The following is a 14,576-nucleotide window of genomic DNA, read 5'->3' on the forward strand; positions in this document are numbered from 1 at the left end:
GACCAACGTTGGGTAACGTCCCATGGATAGGAAAGGAATGTTGTGTTGGGAATCACATGTTAGAGGGTGTAACCTAATGTGGGGACTGCATGGCTATCAAGCTGTTTGCAGACTTTCACAGTGCTTGTCCATCCTTGGGCTACGATCTTTCTTTTCTCTATACACCTATACATACTAGCATTTCCCTCCCCCCTTTCTCATCGTCTTTGATTGCATGGAGAGGGTGGGCTATGCCCTACAACTCAGGGGAGTGAGGGTCACACCCCCTTAAGCACTCTTCAAAAGCTTGTGTGTCTGTGACCAGAGGGCATCATTAATTATACATCACACAGCTGTACGATACACAGACCCAGCTCCAGCCATAAACAAGCAGATGTAGACATTTTATTGACTCACAAATTCATATTCACCAGCACCCACATGGTGTCACACAGTTACTCAGACAATCACACATAGCTTGTGCACACTTAATACACAGAGCATCACACACAAACTTATTCACCGATGCGTTTCAGTGAATATCAACTATCAGCGAATCTTTTCATTGATCCTCCCATGTACCCACGTCTCTGTTTCAGATTAAATGCATGAGTAAGGAGGTCATTTACACATGTACCACTCATGAGCTGACATACCCCAGTATTTTTAACAACACGAAGTATTTTTAACAACGGCTGTTTAATCAGGAAACAGCATTACACACGAGTTCCCCTTGAATCGACAAATATAAGGTATATTAAATTACATTTAATTGTATTGTCCGGTACATACCGGTGATTCGTGTAAATGAGTAATACATAGTCGACCTGGACTAGAAGCGCTTTTTGATATTGCCAAGTCACTTTTGGCGAAAAGGCTCGTTTCGAAGGTTATGTTGGAAAACGGGATGATTAAGTCTGAGGACTATGTCGTTATTCTGTCAAAACTGCGAATAGAATAGGCCTAAAATAGCTTAAATATCCAAATAATGTATTAAAACTTTGAGTAAGTAGGTTATCTAACATTTAGAGTTTATAGGGAGTCTAGCAGAGACATGTAAATTGAGAGGTTTTAAAGAAGGCGGAATAAGCGTGTGTATAAAGCATTTGTGGGTTTTTTATTAAACGGCAACCTTAATGAGGAAACAGCAGAGAAACGTCCGGAATGACGAGCTGCGACTTGGGCGAGCAACCGGGAGCAAGCAGCGTGAAATCGGCGTCCGGGCGCCGGCGTGGCCGCCCGATGCGGGCTCCCATGCGGCTTCTCTTTCGGGTTCCCCGGCTCATTACGACCTGCTTTGTAGCCTATTGCTCATTGGCCGTCAGTTTAATGCAAGTCACCTGCCAAAATGCAGCCGCCGCTTCTAAAAAAAATCATCGCATAGTAGAAGTAATCTTTTGTTTTTTTCCCCCTCCTATTATTACCATCGGGTTTTCCGAAAGGGGGGGCCTTAAACTGCGACGGGAAAGGACGTCACGCCGTGCGGCTTTATAAGCCACGATAACTTCTTAACTGCGTCTGAGGTGTCCGAGAACATGGCTTCAAACGAATCCAGCAAATCCGAAAAACCTATTTCAACTCTATGGGGTATCGATCACTCTCAGCTTTAGACCATTCCCCCCATAAACTAGCCCACTGTTTAACTGAGAGTAAAGGGAGCTTTGGGAGGTTAATGAATCATTTTAAGGATTAAGTTTATTTAATAGTGGACAACGATTTGCCGTATAACCTGACCTTTCCCCCCTCCTTTTCTTAACGAAATCTGTTAAGGTTGTGAACTAAACGAGAAGAACAAGACGGGCACCTTTAGGACGGATGACACGGAGCACCAGCATCAGCTTTCGCTGAGAACCGTAAGCTTCAAACGCATTAAACAAAAGACTCGACTAATTCGACGAACTTAATTCGTAGTTTCTCTCTCAGATGTGCTTAGGTGCCGACGCTAAAAGCGACGAGTTCAATGTAGTCGAGCTGGTTACAGAACAAGGGCAGGATGAGATCAAGGCTTTTCCCATGGCGACGTTACGGGCGCCCGGCTTGCCCACGGTGAGCACTGCGGCTTTACTCAGCAGTTTGCTGACCTGGGTTCAGATTTAACGTCAATGGGCTTCACGTTTTAACAGGTAAACCTTTGTGGCATAGAACTGCACCCGCCAATAACGTTCAGACTGAAAAATGGCTCAGGACCCGTTTATATATGTGGGGAACACGTCGCATGTAAGTTTTTTTTTTTTTTTTTTTTCTCTCCTCCTCCCTGCTTCACGCTGTCTGAACCGGTTATTCCATGTCACGTGCACTTGTCCAAGGCTCTTCAGCTAGCCGTCCTAGAAAATCCAAATGAATCCCTGAGGGTTTTCTTGCAGTGGAAGACTACTCCGATGAGGAGCTTGAGGAGGCTGGCGAAGAAATGAGTGAGGAGGAAGAGGAGGAAGAGATTGAGGAATCTCCCCCTAAACCAGCGAAGAAGCCTGCGACAAAGCGAGAAGTCCCAGGGAAGGTAAGCCGTTAGCGGCCGGCATTATGCTTATCCGGTAGTCAAAGGCGTTGGCGACCAAGTGCAAGACATAATCATGGGGGGTTATAAGAGGAGTTTAAGGATTAGAATTAACCCTATACCTGGATCTCCTCCCTGCCAGAGAAAGAAGCCAGAAGAAGCAGGTGATGGGTAGGTGGCTGCCTAAGTGAAATGGGGGGGGGGCGCTATTCACTACCCTGCATGAAAATGGGGGTGTTTGTGACTTTAGTGGCACTCTTTGTGAATCGCATTGTCTGGGTCACGTCTTTTGTTTGGACTTAATGTCTTACAGTAAACTAACTTGCTTTCCTCCCCCCTCAAAGTGAAGGCTCTGATGATGAGAATAACCCCCCCAAAAAGGTCAGTATATTTAAACTAAACCGCAAGGTCCCCTATAGGTCCAGTGCTTAGAATATAGTGTGTGTGTGTGTGAGAGGCTTATGTCCTTTAACTGTTTAATTGGATGATTGCCTGCTCTGTAAGTGAAATGTGGCATCAACTAACAAATCAAAACTTTCAGGGCAAGGGAAGAGGACGTAAGCAAGAGGCCAGGAAAGTCTGAGGTAGATGTTCGGAAATGGTCTCCACATTGACGATGTGGCTGATTTGCTGATGACATGAATAAAACTCGAATATTGACACCAGTCTCCTACCTTTTTTAATTGTAGGTCATAAGAGATGCTTCTTGGAAAATCAGAGCTTCTACCTGCCAGAATAAATGAGGGAAGATGTTCACTGGGCTTTATAGATGGGCTGACTTGGTCTGTTATGCCATTTCTCACTTGGAAATAAAGATGCTTAATTTCAGTTCTGTGAGCTGGTAAGTCCCCTCTGTACGACTGAACTTTACTGAATCTGCTCCATGACGGCTGACGTCCAGCTCACAGAAGCATCATCCCTCCTGTTTGAAGATGTTACTCATCTGAAGGGACCATCCGTATTTACAAATGGATAAAATGACCTAAAGACCGCAGCCATAAATGGGCACATGACCTCACGGAGATCAATTAAAGATTATGACTCTGGGGCCGAACAGGAAGTTCCTTTAGTGTCAAACTTCTCTCGAGTCTGATCGTTGCTGGTCATAATTCGACTCAGAATTCATATATTTTTTAATGCAGTTGCCCTTTCAATCTGCTTGATCCCCAGTGTTCTTCAGGAGCATTTGTGAATGACACGTGTGAGTTTGAAAAAGGCAAACTACCCCCAGTTACGTTTCCCATTCTCAATGAGAATGATCTTTGCGTATCCCATCTTGCTTAAGACGCACACAAGCGAGGGCGAAGCTCGTCAGAGCAGAGGGTCACCATTCATACAGCAGCCCAAGATCAGCTGGGGTTAAGGGCGCCGCTGAAGGTGCGATTACTCTGTCAGGCATGGGATTTGAACTGGTGCCCTTCCGGATGCAGTCATGACCTCTTGACATGTATTGTCTTTGCTCCCCCTGCCCAATGAACGCTAGAAAGTGTTTTTTTTTTTTTTAAGTACCTGAACGTTCCAGCGATGCCGAGTCAAGGGGGAAACTCTGGGTTCAGGTAATTCAGCATTTTTCTAGCTGATTCTATTAAGGCGAGTTAAACAGTTCTGGCTCCCAATACAGCCAAGGGTATGAGGTAATGGGAAAAATAGCTTTAGGACGGTGCAGGGCTGGATTCTAATGATTTACAGACCCATCTTGAATTTATCCAGTATTTACTGAAATAGTCACAGAATTTTTTTTTATTCTCTGAGGCCCAAGAAACGGAGGCAAGACGCAGAACCCTAAGCTGTCTGGAGACGGCATGGGAAAACTAGTCTGGTTTTATGTGATCTTTATTGAGTATAAACAAGTTTTAAAATATCTCCTGTGTCCGCATCCAGCTTGCAGGCTGACAGGGTGCTCGGTGGTTTCTCTCCAAGTGTGGAATTGCTCACCGAGGCCTTTGGTACAGTCAGACGCTGAGGAGGAGGAGGAGGGGAGATGTGGGTGAGAGGAGGCAGGGATGACTCGGGTCTGCATGACTCACTCTTACGAGAGCCAGGTACAGTGCGATGAAGAGCGGCCTCACCTCAGTCTGCCTCAGCCTTGCGCAGGTACTTCTTCATCACAGCGTTGACGTCTCCCTCGCTCCCTTCGGCTTCTAGGCGCTCCCCCTGGCGCTGACACCCCCCCGAACCGGAGTCGTCAGAGTCGGAGCCACGGCGGGAGGCTGTCCGGGAGGGGGGCAGCTCTCCAAAGTGCACGCTGAGGGTGCGCCGGCCCCCACCCCGGACGGAGCTGGCCCCAGACAGGCTGCTGACGGAGCGGGCGCGGCGGATGGCAGGCAGGATGTCCGAAGCGCCGTCTGCCGCTGTGTCGTCCAGCTGCTCCTCTTTCTCCAGGTGTCCGAGGAGGCGGCGGTTCTGGAAGACCAGCGGCTCGGCGCCCAGTTCCAACTCGCCGGCCTCGGATGCCGCCAGGCTGCCTAGGATGCGCCGGTGGATGAGCTGCGGTGAGCGGGCAGCGGGGGGGGGCTTGAGCACACCGTTCCTCCTCTTCCTCGGGGATAGAGGGGTTGGAGCGGCGGCGGCTCAGTGCAGCGGCAGAGGTTACAGACGACGCCAAGGACTCGCAGGAGCCGAAACGGCTCAGTTTGCCGCTCGCCGTGCCGGTGACCTCGTCAGATAACGAGCGCAAGCTGGAGGCCCGGGGCACCAGGGGGCTGGTGGGCTTCAGGATTCCGGGCCGGGGCCCCTCAGCGTCGTCCTCATCCTGCAGGGACAAGGCGGAGGACCTTCGGCGCAGAGCAGAGGCTCCAGTAGTCTGGTAGATGGGCAGCGATACGGTGCTGTCCTCTCCTGGGTCGGCTGTCCGCTGCCACCCCCCTCTCTTCTTACGCAGCCCCTCCAGCAGCTCGGACAGGGCGGATGAGGATGATGCTCGCCCCCCCTGCCCTGTCGAGGTCTGGTCCACCTCCCGCTCTGACGCGAAAGACCTTCATTGAGAGTAAAACAGAGAAAATGGTGTAAGAAGTGAAGGGCAGATTGGAAAAGAGCTGATAAAATACCCTCATCCCTCCCCAGGGCCTATGAAGTGCGTATGAAGCGGACAGTTTATTTTTTTATGTGTTTATGTTCTCTGGCCTTTAATTGACTAACGGAGGGATGAGGGTGGCAGGTAATGGGGGGGGGGGGGGGGGGGGGGCTGCCTGGGGCCGTCTCGGCACAAGCCTAAGCTCCCTTTTCTGTGGCTGCACATTGATCAGGGTGGGGGGGGCGCTGGAGGGGTGGAGGTGCAGCAGGTTGGTGCTCTACCAACAGCAGCCAGCTAACAGCCGTCAGTGCCAATGTCTCTGTCTGTCAGCAGATGTATATATCCTCCCCCCAGGTAAGGCTGGATTAAGGCCCAACCGACTAACTGCTGCACGATTATCCCATGGATGCATTTTCACATGTGTGAATGTGGAATGAAAACGGCCGGTGCGTCTTTCCGTTCCCCAGAGACGTGTTACTTTCTGAGGCCAGAACGCAGCCGGAGACTGTGGCGTCGCTCTGAGGGAGGTGCGGCAGCACTTGTTCAGGGAATGTGAACATCGCCGGTCGGCACGGTGACTAAGCGGAGGCTGCTGCCTCCTCACACCTACAGCTTTGCGGGCTCTGAACATGCCCTCAGATATGCGTGTGCGTGTGGGATTTCCACCCACAGTCCAAAGACAGACAGCTCAGGTGAAGAGGTGGCCCTGAATTCCCTGTGTGTGTGTGTGTGTGTGTGTGTCAGAGAGAGAGCGAGAGACTGACTGGATGGCAGCATGCACCCTGCATTCCCAGCCAGTGTTTCTGGCTGAAAACGGATGAATCCGAGTGCGATTTGTCATTTCAGGAAAAGGCCCAATGAATGACGGAGCAGCTCTTCCTCAAGAACAAATTGACTATAACATTACAGTAGTCCTGTTCCATTTTGTCTGAGATTTCAGAGAAGGTCAACCGCCATGATTTTCATACCGTTAAATGCAATAAATGGACTGTCACTCAAGGCGGCTTTTAGAACGAACTTATGGTCGTGACATTTACCTCAAAGTACTTTTTCTTAATAATGGGGAGCAGAATGTGTACTATTAATGGCTCGGGAAAAGGCAACAGTGTGATATTTGCTGAGAATAGCTAAAGTAGCACTTAAGTGCACAGTGGGGTCTTATGTTTTATTAGTACATTCATGGAAGACGGAAGGACCCCCCCCCGCCTGAAGCCGGCATTTGTGGTTAGAACTCACCGGAAGCTGTAGGTACTCATGGTGTCTGTGACAGACATCCGCCCCCCCAGGCTGCTGGTGGTACTGCTGCCTCCATACGGTGAGGCGGCCCGGCCGCGGGGCACGCCCAGCCAAGTGCGGATTCCCTCACCCGCGTCCTCCGTGCCCAGGGACCCCACGCTGGACGCCGCGTCACTGCAGCGACAGCGGCGCGTCAATCAAGCGGCCACGGGCTTCGGCTCTCACCTCCGGCAAACGCGGGAGTGCAGCCGGGGATGGATCACACAAGCAGGGCTGGCAGGACGCATGCGACCAACACCCAAGCCAAGCTTTCACATAAAACGAGTCTTCATCCTTCCCTCTGAGGAATCCGCAGTCTCATTGACAGCCTCCTGGACTGAAGTAACTAGACTGGCAGGCGGCTTCAATCCCATGAGAGATACTATAGTCGTAACCATAAATTGCATTTGTGCCAAGACTAAGGAAAGGGCCAATTCAGGAGGTCTGCTTAATTAAAGACCAGGCAGGACATAAGTGATAAGGCCTATGCGCCGTCCTCCTTGTAGCTAATGCAGGCCGTCTCCATCCATTCCGAGATGCACGCATGCAGGCAGCCATGCAGGACTCTGAGCGTCATGCTACGTGATGCTCTGCACCCGCCAACGCCTGCTTTTAGCCAAACAAGAAGGGGATTCCCATCCAGGATCGCGGTTCTCATCAAATCCTGCTCAAAGAAATCCTGACGGCTGGCTGGGAGAAGGCTGATGGATGTTCTGAGGGCAGCAGGAACAATGATTAGTTCAGAGTGATGACCAGGCAATTTGTAGAAAAGGTGGGTGAAAGCAACTAGAGGCGGCAGGACCAAGACATCTGATTGGCTGGCCCTACCTCCTCTACAATTTGATTGGTTCTCTCTCTCAACCAATCATTCTCAACCAATCATTCCTTCTGCCCTCAGAACATTTTTGTGAAGTGAAACTCCCATGTGCTGGGAGAAGCCTCTCTGTAGCAAAAGTTCGATTCACACTTCTGGATACGTTTTTATAAATAATGTATTCCAGATGCATCCCCCATCATATTCTTTGCAGATCTGCAGTGGCTAATTCAGTTTTATACAAGGCCAGCAGCCGTGATTCCCCAATAAGAAGCGGGGAGCAGGGGGCGTGTTATCCCATGATCCAGAACCCCGCCCATCTGCTTCTCTCTCGCCCTGAGAGCCAATCATTGGCAGCAGGTGATGACCTCCCAGACACAGACAGCCGTCACTTTGGGTAATGGGGTGGAAAGCTAAACAAGATCCCAACCAAATCCGAAACAGCTCGAATTTCTGAAAGCAGGAATAAGGAAATAAAAACATTAGACGTAGGTCACAGGCAGTGCGTCTCACCAGGAAGTTGCAACCCATTTCACCTTGATAATATCTAGCATTTGACCTTTAAAAATGAACTATTTCTCTTAATAAATGGATTATTTTTCTTTTTATGAAAGAGTACTGGTTTCCAGTATTCTGTTATGCTGTGCTGGGGGTCCAAGCAGAGGATGTCTGAGGCACAGCAGAGGCAGTGTGAGAGGGCAGCCAATGGGAGGCAGCAGCATGGGTATAATGACAGCCAATGGGAGGCAGCACGGGTATGAGGGCAGCCAATGGGAGGCAGCAGCATGGGTATAATGACAGCCAATGGGAGGCAGCACGGGTATGAGGACAGCCAATGGGAGGCAGTATGGGTATGAGGACAGCCAATGGGAGGCAGTATGGGTATGAGGGCAGCCAATGGGAGGCAGCAGCATGGGTATAATGACAGCCAATGGGAGGCAGCACGGGTATGAGGACAGCCAATGGGAGGCAGTATGGGTATTCCGCGCACTGAGATCCGCTTCCTGGTGCACACTGGCCTGCTTCACCACTGCTTTTCTGGGGGGAGGGGCCATTCTAACAGAAGACTTATTTGCATAAGTCACTGTCTAGGACATTAAGTATGTGTTTATCCGAGCAGGATACATGAAATTCGGTGCTGGGGGTGGTCAGCTTTTGCTAAAGTCTACTCCTCAGTAAAAGGGACGCAAGCAAGATAATCGTGTCCTAGTTGTATTAAATCCTTCTGCGTGGAAGAAGGCTGCTATATAGCAGTTAGGGCAGTCTGACAGTGGGCGATGGCAAGGCCAAGCAGCGCAGCAAAAGAGGGACAGGAAGACGAGGCGATGGGGAGTCAGGGATGGAACAGGACTCTTACAGATCTTTCTTTCTAGCAGTGGCTTGGACAGCTGTCTGTACACTGGAAACACAGAGAGAAAAACAAAGAACAAGGTGGGTGGGTGGCTGGGGGGGCGAGGTTAGACGAACAAGCTGGAGGAAGAAGGCAGCTGCGATTGCATCAGTCCATGTTGCTGTGGCAGCCTGATGGTGGAGTGGGGGGGTTGCCATGGTGGCCTGAGTCATGCCAGAAGATTCTGGAATGAGGACTGGGCAGCTTGTCGGAGCAGAGTCAGTGAATAGGGGGACAAAGATCTATTCAGCTTGAAAACAGGGACAGCTGTCTTTGCTCAAAGGATTCCTTTATCAGTCTAATAGTGACGGCTACTGGAGCACAGTGTAAGCGGAGGTGCAAAACCACATCCTGCTATTCAGATAAACAAGACGGAAGAAAGTTCCTCTCATTCTTAGCTACTGCTCGCCTCAGAGTGCAATTGTCTCAGGGGTGGCTAAGAAACAAAGCTAACCGCAACAAATGCTGGAACATGCCATTTGTTTATCCTCCACCGGAAAGAGCTGTATGTTTTTGGGGATGGGACTCTGGTGTCTGTCGAAGACCTGAAGCGGCCTGTTAGGTCAGCAGATCATAGCCCCACCTCTCTCCGTCACTCTCGTCGCTGGACTCCACCTCCTCCAGGGCGGCCTGCAGCTGGGCGACGCGCCGTGCGGACGTCTGCAGCTCCGCCTGCAGGGCCTGCTGTGCTGAGCTGACCTCCTCCAGATGCAACTCCTGCAAATGCAGATGTGGGGGGGGGGGATCGTTAAAAACCAAGGGGAGGCGAGAAAACAGAGAATATCTGAGAATCACGCTAAGCAAACAAATGGATGTGCTGCTATACGTTTAGGTATATCACATGAAATGCCCCCCCCCCAGATAAACACGAGCTCTAGATGAAAAGGCCATTCGAGGTTTGAACCCCTGTTATACTGTACACTGAGCAGAAAGGGCCACCCGCCAGGGGATTAATCAATGGTTATAATGGCACACAGCAGGTTGACACCCGCAGGCCGTTAATCAATGGGTTGATGTATTAATGAACGCCCCCTCCTCTCAGGCTGTGCCCGCTACCACCACCACACCGCCGCCCCCAAAGCACGCGCCACCTGTCCCCGCGTGATTAATTCTCATTGTCTCCTCAAGGTTATTGATACAACAAATCCCATTTTGCTCTCCCCCCCACATCACCATAGCAACCGCCCCTCCCCTCCTCGCAGCCACTAACCTGAGGCATTCCTTCTGCGTGTGCGAGGAGACTTGTGAGCGTGTACCTGTTGGGTGCCTGAAGGAAGCTCGCTAGTTCCTCCATCGTGTTCTCTCTCCCCCCCCCAGCTGTTGCACCCCCCCCCGGTGCCCATTACCCCTGTTCTGACCCAGGATAATGCCCCTTCCTGCGGGCATGAAGCGCACGGCACAAGATGAACTCCGTGGCAGCGGAGAAACTTTATCTGGCCGGAGCGTTAATCTGCGCATTACAGGGAGTGGGAATGACTTGCTGTGGACAAACTTGTAATTTAGCCTCAAAAATTAGGAAATTAAAGTTGATGACTCGATGAATATGCATAAATGCTAATTGGATGTTTTTTGTTCAAAATTAGAAGCTTGGGGAAAAACACAACAGAATAACCTTCCTCTAATGACAAATCGCGTGTCTACCCCCCCCCCCCCCCCACCCGGCCCTCCTCCCAGAGGATGGTGACCTTAGTGTGGTGGAGGTGTTTGTGTGCTTTAGTGATCCGCAAGGCTATGTCTTCTGGAATCTGATCTCCTGGCAGGGCCTCCCTCGCAAATAGGCCAACCCTGTTACCGGCCCATGACAGTGAAGCAGGAGGGAAGTCACCAATAAGGCTCACCGATTATTGGTCAGTCTATGTTCCTGTCCTGCCCCATGACCACGAGCCGTGTGTAATGATAGACAGAATGGTGAGGATTCTGCCCAGGGTGGCTGGGCACCTCGCCACAGCGTAAGGGGATGCAGAGAACCTCGATACAGAGTCACTGCTGCTATGGATGGAGGGGAGTCGGCTGATATAGCCTGGGCCCCCTTTGAGTAGGCCGAACGGTCAGATCCCAAAGGAGCTTTTCCAGGCCTGAGTAGGATGCGCCCCGGAGCAGACCCAAGACATTCTGCAGGGACTATCGCCCAGCTGGCCTGGAAACGTCGGGGGATCTCCCCAGGAGCCAGACTGCGGCATCGTTGAGGGAGGCATGGTGTGACCTGCTTGGCGTGCTGCCACCACAACCCTCACCAGGAGCGGCATGAAGATGAAGATGCACGTCTGGGTCACACGCCTTTTCTGAATTGCTATGCGGCCAGATAACAGTCCCATCCTGGGATCCCTTCAGCTGGTATCAAATAGCATTACTCTGTACTTGGTAATCATTCCCATCCTAAACTAGCCCCCCGGTAGTGATCTTTCACCAAGTTATGCAGTATTTAAATGTTTACATTACTCTAAGCTTTAAGGACATTACATAGCACTCCAGTCCTTGGTGTCTCCCTCTGCTGGTTGTTGCAGTGTAATGTCTCTCCCTTATGCCTCTTCTTCAGCCAATCACAGAACATTGTGCACTCTTTGGTCATAAACTCTAATTTGTCTTGTAATCCTCCACCTGACACTTCCAGAATATTACGAATGCCCAACCTCCTAGCTTATGAAAGGTCACACTAATAATTCCTAGCTTCCTGGGGTATGTACAGTATACTGCTACCAACTCAGCGCCAGCCACTCAGGACGTCGCTCTCTGGCGCCCCCCAGTGTCCGCCCTCACCAGCTCCATGCACCGTCGGCTGCTGTCCTGCTCACGCAGACTCAGCTCCTCCATTTCCAGACGCATGTCGGCCAGGCGCTGCTGGTAGTAGTGGGCGTTCTCGCGCTCGCGGGCCTCCGTCTGTGCCGCCTGCTCCAGCTCCTCGCCCAGTCGCACCACGCTGTCCCGAAGACGCAGGACCAGAACCTGGGGGAGGAGGGGGGGGCAAGGAGACAGACAGAGTGGCCAGGCTGCAGGAAACCGGAAAATGCCGCGTGAAAACCTCATGAAGCGTGGGCAGGATCAACCCCCTCCAGACAGCGAGGGAAGACCAAGCGTGGAAGCAGCACCTTCCCATGGGATGTGAACATGCCACACGTAAACAGATCCACACAGCTCAGGCACTTTGGCAGGTGATCTCACTGTTTTAATTCAGGCAGCGTCTATTTCATTTGCCAAAAGTAGGATATATTTAGCCTCAACAGTCAATAAAAAAAAATAAAAAAACATCCTTTGAGTGAGCTGACACCTGCTTTCCTCAAAGCCGCTGAAGCACGCAGACTCGCATGCAGACTCGCATGCAGGAATCGCATGCAGGAATCGCAGACATATCCAGCTGAAGGTCCGGCCTCCCTGCCAAGTGCACCGCTGTCCTTACACAGTGCAGGTCACCTGACCCCACGCAGGAACGCTGCCACCAATCAGAGCAAAGACAGGCCCGATCGGCTAATCGCCTGAAGTATGCCAGCTAGCTCTGCGCTTCTGCTGCTCCAGCCAGCGGTAGCCAAACCCAGCCCCACTGCTCTCATACACTAATTTCCATTCTAAGCAACTTAATTAACTAGACTTGATTTAGAAGTTTAATTAAATTTTCTCTGCATTTTGGATGTAATGAGCGTTCCGAATTTTTGTGAAAATATTTTTTAAGTTTGTAATGATTACCTGTAACTTGCGACTTAATTTCAGCTTAATGAGTTTCTCTTCTCAGCCTTAGACAGTTAAAATAAATGGGTCATTAGGATGTATTTTAATTCAAAATAATTTGTAATGTCTGACGGCACAAATGAATCATTCTGAAGTTCCTTACAGTTGACACACATTTGACTTAGCATTATCACAGTTAATTTTTAAAGCGCCTGAAGGCTTGTAGTGGTTAATAGATCAGTATTTTAATAGATCAGTATTTTAAGCTGACTGGCACAAAATTCCGCATTGGTTGAAGTTATAATTACACTTATAATTGTACTTGTCAGAATCAGCTGGGAGGTCATTTTGCTATAGCTGACATTGTTATCAGCCTAATCCTGTGGCAAAATTCAGAAATATCCTTTGCAAGTAGAAACAACTTTCCCAGAGTGGAAGGAGAAATCTACTGTCCAGAAATTAATGGTTTTTATAACATGCACTTAACAAAATTAGTAATAATGTTCTTTGTTGTCAGATATTGTTGATGGAGCAATAATCTGCACCATATGCCAAGTAATTAATATAGAGGAATTGTTTCAGGATGGAACCTAGAGCTGAATATTTATACACTCCATTGGTCTTTCTTGACAGCAAATATTTACAATCCTGTAAAAATTCTTGTCCTGCTTGTTTTTATAAAAGCAAGCTGAGAGAGAAAGATGGACCAAGGAAAAGACCCACAGAAGGACTAGATGGTGCGATGAGCTCAGAGCAGCAGGTCTGTTCCCAGGATGCTCCAGGTGTTAGTCGATCGCTAACTGAATCCGGTCTTGATGGACTCGTGGCTTAAAGGGGCAGAACTACATCACGCCCCCGACTCGAGAAGGGCGACGAGGCCAGGATGTGAAAAAGGGGGTCAACCAAAGCTACACTGTCACATAGCGTCGAGGGGGAACAGGCACTTAAAAAACATGATGGGGGGGGGGGGGGGGGGGAGCTTATAGGGACAGACAGTTTAACCGGGATCAAGGCCAGGGAGACATGAAGCCTTTCAGAATGACAGACATAAAGACACCAATAAAATGATGCAGGAGGCAGAAGAGTCAGGAGCCCCAGCGGCCATTAGTGTCACCATCAGCTCTGCATGCTGCTTATTCATTTCCTGAACACAGTTTATAGTTACGGAGTTTATGTACAGATGTAGACAGAGTTCAGTGCTCTGGCTCTTTGCCATTTACATTTTATTTATTTAGCAACTGCTTTTATTCAAAGTGACATACATATTTTTTTATTGAGGAAAACAGGATGAGTTGGGGGTTAAGGGCCTTGCTTTGGGACCCAAGAGTGAATCATCCTGCCGACCCTGAGATTTGAACCAGTGACCTTCTGATCACAGTTACAGCACCCAGACCCCACCAGCACGCACACAAACCTCACCGACACAGGCATGATGTAAAACCCAGTCAAAGTGCCCCCCCCCGTCCCCGTGTCATCTACCAAGGCTGGTGCAGAGTTCTGACCTCAAACCTCTTGATCTGGCCCCTCTGATACTCCAGCTTGTTCTCCAGGTCGCAGACACGCGCCTCCTGCAGACTCACGATGCTCCTTGCCACCGTGGAGGCTTCCAAGTTCTGCTGCCGTGTGACGCTTTGCTGGAGCTGCCACCCCCAGCCCCCGGGGGGAGAAGATGGGGGGAGGAAGAGGAGGAGGAGGAGGAGGAGAGACGAAAGGTGAGCAGCAAAGGCAGAGCTCGAGCAAGCTGTCAGCAGGGAAAAGAAATAAATATTTTGAAGGTACGGTCTTAAGATATCCTGGGACCTTTCAGTGCTCTACGGTAACCTTGGCAAGCAGACGTAAGCGTAGCATACAGCTATGGCTGTAAATTCATAACCAAAAGGTTACCGGTCCAAGGTCACTGAGCAAATGACTTAACCTGAATTGCTCCAGCAGCATTGCCCGAGCAAGCAGC

At 50.1% G+C, this 14,576-nt stretch overlaps 2 protein-coding genes across 2 annotated transcripts in view; one reads left to right on the plus strand and one right to left on the minus strand.

The window, feature by feature from the left end:
• Positions 1–1,375: 1,375 nt before the first annotated feature.
• npm2b (nucleophosmin/nucleoplasmin, 2b) lies at positions 1,376–3,301 on the plus strand. Its single transcript, XM_049021148.1, has 9 exons — positions 1,376–1,566; positions 1,750–1,832; positions 1,903–2,025; positions 2,103–2,196; positions 2,343–2,476; positions 2,616–2,644; positions 2,818–2,854; positions 3,015–3,057; positions 3,163–3,301. The coding sequence occupies exons 1-8, from the start codon at positions 1,515–1,517 to the stop codon at positions 3,054–3,056; spliced, it is 594 nt and encodes a 197-aa protein (XP_048877105.1). The 5' UTR covers positions 1,376–1,514; the 3' UTR covers position 3,057; positions 3,163–3,301.
• A 987-nt stretch (positions 3,302–4,288) lies between these two features.
• Positions 4,289–14,576, minus strand: part of LOC125746511 (unconventional myosin-XVIIIb-like) — a 34,551-nt gene continuing 24,263 nt past the window's right edge. The window contains 8 exon segments of the mRNA XM_049020547.1: positions 4,289–4,432; positions 4,543–4,978; positions 4,980–5,448; positions 6,723–6,896; positions 8,933–8,974; positions 9,549–9,682; positions 11,723–11,908; positions 14,128–14,265. Coding sequence (XP_048876504.1) covers positions 4,544–4,978; positions 4,980–5,448; positions 6,723–6,896; positions 8,933–8,974; positions 9,549–9,682; positions 11,723–11,908; positions 14,128–14,265 — 1,578 coding nt within the window. The 3' untranslated portion in view covers positions 4,289–4,432; position 4,543.

The sequence above is a fragment of the Brienomyrus brachyistius genome, chromosome 7 (assembly GCF_023856365.1).
Source record: "Brienomyrus brachyistius isolate T26 chromosome 7, BBRACH_0.4, whole genome shotgun sequence".
In the NCBI taxonomy this organism is placed as follows: Eukaryota; Metazoa; Chordata; class Actinopteri; order Osteoglossiformes; family Mormyridae; genus Brienomyrus; species Brienomyrus brachyistius.